The sequence below is a fragment of the Lycium barbarum genome, chromosome 11 (assembly GCF_019175385.1).
Source record: "Lycium barbarum isolate Lr01 chromosome 11, ASM1917538v2, whole genome shotgun sequence".
NCBI lineage: Eukaryota > Viridiplantae > Streptophyta > Magnoliopsida > Solanales > Solanaceae > Lycium > Lycium barbarum.
In genome coordinates, this window is record NC_083347.1 from 34,938,554 (window position 1) to 34,944,854 (window position 6,301).

General features: G+C 36.9%; 1 protein-coding gene across 1 annotated transcript; it reads right to left on the reverse strand.

Moving 5' to 3' along the window:
• Window positions 1-2,736: 2,736 nt before the first annotated feature.
• LOC132617607 (cytochrome P450 CYP72A616-like) lies at window positions 2,737-5,691 on the reverse strand. Its single transcript, XM_060332651.1, has 5 exons — window positions 5,310-5,691; window positions 4,493-4,713; window positions 3,920-4,164; window positions 3,456-3,843; window positions 2,737-3,345 (listed from the first exon to the last, which is right to left on the reverse strand). Exons 1-5 carry the CDS (start codon window positions 5,584-5,586, stop codon window positions 2,911-2,913), a joined length of 1,566 nt encoding a protein of 521 aa, XP_060188634.1. The 5' UTR covers window positions 5,587-5,691; the 3' UTR covers window positions 2,737-2,910.
• Window positions 5,692-6,301: the final 610 nt, after the last annotated feature.

Sequence of the window (6,301 nt, forward strand, 5' to 3'; positions counted from 1 at the left end):
TCTTGAGTGATTGTGAGAAGGCCGATGTCCGAGGTTCAATTCTGGAATCGTTGACATATGCATTGCATACATTCTATCATATTCATGATGCATGGCCGATACCCGGTGATGATCCGGTATCGTTGATTCAGCGAAACTAATATTTTGATAAACTTTTTACTTGAGTGACTGTGAGGTGGCCGATGTCGGATTAGCTATTTCAGCATCATTATTTCCTGGCCGATTCCGATGTTATCCCGAAATCGTTGTTAGTGCATGGACTCCGCGGGTCCCCCAGGGTGGTGCCGGTGAGACTCCCCCCGTGAGCAATTAACCAGGGTCCCGTCTGTCTGTTAGGCAAAGATCCGGGATGGGTGACACTTAGACTTCGCGAGTCATACTGGGTTGTGCTACCGAGACGTCGATATTTCCATCCGGAGTACATGTGTACACCTCATTTGCATGGCATGTGATACATCTTGCATTGCATTGCATTACATTATCACTTGTTTGAGATGATTTGGTGTTTACTTGTGATGAACGGATTCAGATAGATTTATTCAGACTTGGCACATTTGGGATCAGATGCTTTACTTAGGCAATGGCATATACTTGGATCTGGATTTATTAATTGAACTTGTTGAGGTATCCCACAGACTGTCCATAAGATTAGTTATATGTTTGGTCTCTATGTGATGTAGGATAACGGGTGTCTTAATGATGAGTTGACTACTAGACTGAAACGATCGATTTAATGATATGTGAGTTCCGAGATCGTTGTGAGCTTAACTGGTGAATTATTCGAGTGAATTTAATGCTTAAAGGTATTGATATACAGTGTGTGGTAGATAGACGTATGACTTGATTGGGTTGTTATCCTGTTTATCTGTGAATTCTTTTACTGGTATGTGTTACTCACCATTGTCGGCCTATGATACTTACTCAGTACGCGTGGTTTGTACTGATATTGCACTTGCTACACCCTTTTTGGGGTGTAGATTGTTTCAGGTGATTGATCGGAGCATATGTGGAAATACGCGGTGTCTATCTGGAAGACCTCCTCCCATTTCATTCCAGGATGGAGGTTGAGTTTTAGAATGTAGTGGTAATCTGAAGTCATTAGCCGCTCTTGTACTAGTCTAGACTAGGTCATGGGAAGATGGATTGAGTCTGTAATAATGTATTTGTTCTAATCATATGAACACTTGAGTTTATTACATAAATATTATGATATTTCGCTGTTATTTCTAAATATCTATTGGTTTAAATGAATCATCCTTATTTAATTGATATGTATTCAATGAGAGGGTTCACCGACCGAGGTGGGAAAGGTAGGTGCCCGCGCGACCCCGAATTGGATCGTGACAATATTAGATAGCAGATTGGTGAAGAAAGGTAATGAGGGTGTAGCTCAGGTTCTAGTGAGATGGACCGATAGTGATGCTTTTCAGGCTACAGGGAGTTTCCTTATGCATTGATGCATAAATTTCCTTCTTTCAGCCTTGATGAAAAGTCTGTTCTTCTATGGGGGGTATTGATGCAAGTATACAAAATCAAGATAGGATAATTGAGCTGACAATTGATGTGTTGATGACATGGAAAAATTAGTTAGTCAGTTGATTTCCGAAAGTTAGTCAAAGACGTTCCAAAAGTTAGTTACAGTTTGAAAGCTAGTTACAGTGGTTGTAGAATTAGTCACAGTTGTAATTCAACTAGTTAGTAGTTTGGATAATTCACAGGATCCATATATACAATGTAAAGTGTCTAATTGAGGCATTCATGATAATACAAACCTCTTCTTTCTCTCTTTATACATTTCTCTCAAATAGCTTCTTTCTCGAATTAATTTCCTTGAGTTGCGACTGTAATTCTTCGAGTTCTTACTGCTAGATCTGTAAATCATTGTTAATTATGGATTTCATTGTAATTGTGCGTCAGGGTGACAAGAATGCAACTAAACTACTCCAATCAGGGTTTACTGGCCTTCACTTTTCAAAGATGCTCAACCCTTTGTGGATAATGTGACAAATGCCAAAAAAACGTGGACCATCACGAGAAACTCATTAGTTCTAGGATTTTTGGTACTAACATGAAAGTTGTAGTTTCAGAATTGTTTCTATCTATTGATCTTCCATTATTGGGTACTAACATGAAAGATGTTTGTATCTAGGGTTTTGGTACTAATTTAATTATTTGATTGCTTCATCACCAATTGACTACTATTTGTGGCTAATTGATTATACTCGAAAGGGGGAATTGCGAGTGTAATAAGAATAGAGAGGGCGTGTTCGTGAACCTCTATATAGGGAATTGTTTCGCTAATATGGATAGGAATATAGCCTTTAGCCTCGCCTAGTTGAATACAAAGATTTGAATGCATTCTGCTATTTTTCAGGCGACCATCAAAATATAGGCGTTGGAGTAGTTTAAATAGGCTTAGAGTAATCAGAAGACACTCATAAGTAATATCAACCTGCAACTAGTAACTCACTAGGTACAATGATCAATAGACTCAACTAGATTGTTAGTTACCATAGGCTTAGGTCTTTCTCTACCCTAATTAAACTCAAATCTTGTTTGCTTTAGACTACCTTATATTGTTTCGTTTCAGCTGTTCATTTAGTTATAGTACAATCACCAAATTATTGAATTAATGAATAGTTTAATTGAATTCACTCTAGACAGTCGAAATATCCTGTGGGAATGATATCTAGACACAATCAATCCTTTATCACTTTGCGACCACGTATACTTGCGTGTGCGTTTGGGAGCAACATGATGCGATTAATGCTTATCACTCTTTGTATTTGAAATTTATGGCTTGCTATAGTTTTAACACACTCAATTAACAAGCTCAGCTTACGGAAAGGAAAATACATGATTTTTTTTCGTACTTTAGGGGAACCTTCAACACAATTAACTCGATTTATACTAGTTAAGTGGGTGAAACATGATCTGAGCTCCATGTTGTGGTTGAAGAGTCATAACAGTATAAGGAGCATGAGCATAGGCTGGTGAGAGGTTGAAGGAGAGCTGCTTTAGTATCATCGAAAGTGCAACCTTTGCCTCTATCATGGAGAAATTTTGGCCAATACAAGTCCTTGGTCCCCATCCAAATGGCATGAATGCCATCTGTGTTGGATCTTTGCAAGCATGTGAAATTCCTTCCGCGAACCTCTCTGGTTTAAATTCTTCTGCATCGTCACCCCATAGCTCAGTCTCGCGGTTAATTAGCATTATAGGTAGTGTAAGATCCACCCCGGCTGGAATAGAGAGATCTCCTATTCTACATTCTTTGTAAGCGCGTTTGTACAAAGCAATCACTGGCGGATATAGCCTGAGCACTTCATTAAGAATCATACTTACCTGCAAAAAATAATTCTCACAAATTCATGCATGTTAGACATTACTCCTTCCAGTTCTAAATATTAGTCATTCTGGCTAACTGAATTTATTTAGAAAGTATGAACACTCACAGTTTTGAGGTGGCTTATTGCTTCAGCATCAGGATTCTTGTCCCTAACAACTTGTAGAACTTCTTGCCTTGCCTTTTCTTGCCAGTCCTGGTGAATAGCCAACAGAATCAGAGTCCATGTCAACAAGCTTGATGTTGTTTCATGACCGGCAAGGTAAAACTGTTTGCATTCTTCTATTATATCCTCCTTTGTCATCTGATGACTATTATTCACATTATTTAGTGAATTGTTCTCATTGTTAAATTGCAGCAACAGGCCAAGTAGGTCGTCTTCCCTGGTTTGCCCTGTTCTGATCATGTTCTCCTTTGTGTCGACAATTGTTTTAAGCATTGAAGTGATCCTTCGGTCCAGGTACTTTCTTCTTCGGTTCTTCTTTGTTGGAACAAATCTGTGTATGATGATTTTTCAGAACTTGGTAAGTATTTGTTAAGAAAGTGACATGTTCTAGTTAAAAGGGAGTTTACCTAAAGCCGGGAATATATAACATTCCCATAGCCTCTATCACAAGTAGTTGCAGTTCTTTTTGTAGTTCGAGGATTTTCTTTCCATCTTCATAGCTACTTCCAAATGCTGTTCTTGAAATAATATCACCAGTAAGATCCCGAAATTCAGGCCAGATATCTATTTCTGAAGTCCCTTCAGGACTAATTGATTTCATCCACTTCTCTATCATAAATGCACAGCTTTCTGCTATTGTTGGGATCATGCCCTGAAAATGGAAACCAAAATGAGCACGAAATTCCCTCTGATGATAAATCGGCTCTGATCAAAGGCGGATAAAGAATTTAAATTTCATGGGTTCAACCTTTAAAGTTCATAGCACTAAACTCACTGTACTTTTGAAATTATGGATTCAGAATCTAGTTTATGAAATTTTGTTACTACTTTTCGCATATATATCTACGTTCTATGTTAAAAGTACTGCGTTTAAGTTGAACCCGTAACTCAAAGGCTACATTTGCCACTGCCTCTTTTGAGTGAGTTGAATGTTATACTAGAGCCACAAAAATGAGCATTCTTGAAGTTGAAAAAGTAACCTTCAGTTTGTCCAAGTGGAAAGCAGGATTGATTATCATTCTGTGCATAGCCCATTTTTCACCTTGTAGAGCTGTCAATCCTTTAGTTAGAATCAACACAAGAGGGTTCAATGGTGGTAAATGAAAGTGGCCTTGCTTGTTTAAGAGCACTTCTTTAATCAGTGTTGGATCCATGATGATCAATCTTGGTGACGCCCCAAGCCAACTCAGAGATATCTTCCCTGCAACCATTTTCATTTTTAGCTCATACTTTTGAGGCAAAAAGAAAAAAAGTAATAATTGAAAGAAAAAAAAAAGAAGCAAAAGCCCCAGCCACGTACAATTGGGAAATAGCTAAGAATAGTGATAAAATTTGTGTTAGCTTCCAGTTGGAGGGAAAAAGTTTCTTTATTTTTTAGTAGTTAAAGAATTATTCAAGCGAATTACAGTTTATATAATTAAAATAACAGGACAAAACGAAAGTCAACTAGACAATCAAGGTAAAAGGTAGGCTTTGAAATATGGGTTCGACAAGAACTCAGTAGGCCTAAATTCTGTTGTATAGAGAATTCACTAAATAGCCACTTTTTAGCCCCTGTAATTGAAAAAATCGTGACTATAATTAAGTTTCAAATTACACATCTATTGTTGTGGACTTTCACCTGTGAAATTTGAAACTTAATGACCATACTATTTTTCAAAGACAGGATCAAAAAGTGGTTAATGATTGTTATTTCTTCTTTATTTATATTGAGCTCGTTGTCCTAAAATCCATAACCCATATGAAAATCCTAAATCCCCTATATAGAATATAGCTATCAAAGTTGTACTAACTTACCATATTTTTGGACCATATAATGAGTGAAGGGATCAACACGTGGCACAATATCATGGGTTAAGCCAATTGGCTTGGACCATGCCTCATTCATTTGATTGCCAACATCTTTGAGGTCTCCAATTAACAGCTTGTAACGAGTGCCTTTGAATCCTTGCAGCTTCAAACGCTTTTCCAGCAATTTTGGTTTTATCAAGATGGAGTAGGAAATTTTCAGAAGAAAATAGCTTAATATAGGCAAGGGAAATAGTAATAGAGAAAGGAATACTAGATTTGCCATCAGTAATGAAAAAGTACTTAAGACTTGAATTATGAGATAACTATCAGAAGAGATTGGTTACTATATACATATCCATTCCCGGATTCAAATTTAGTCAAAGGTACTTGTTGGCAAAGAAAAATGTTGACTATGGATAAAGTAATCTTGGAGAATAAGGCAACAATTGTATATGTTTCTTGTCTAGACAAAGAGCAAATATAATATTTGATTAAAGACTAGGACCAAACAAGTTTCTACAAAGGTGCAATAAAATAAAACAAAAATTGTCGATAGGAGATTTGTCATTTCAAACCAATATGATATCATTTAGTCGTGGGATTTGCCTAATTACCTTTGACGTTCTGCGGGCAGAGGCAAATATTGGATCAATTTTAAAATAAATTTTTTGTTGGGAAGGTGCACAAGTTCAAACTCCCAGACTCTAAGTTATCACCAGAAAGCTTGTTATATTTCTGTTTGTCCTTTGATGGATCATTAATGGTGAATAGTAGCTTTTGTGAAGAGCAAGATAGATGCATTGCGTTTCGTTCTTGGATACTGGATGAATACTATGACTATCAATTAGCCCTGCTATAAGATCGTCGGTTACTGTATATTGGAGAATTTTTTCAGCATCGTAAATTTAACTTTTCCATGAGTTATATTTGCTCTGAGAAATTAACACATAATTAAGTACTTCAGTAATACTAACAAAGTGACTTTTGTTGATTCAAGT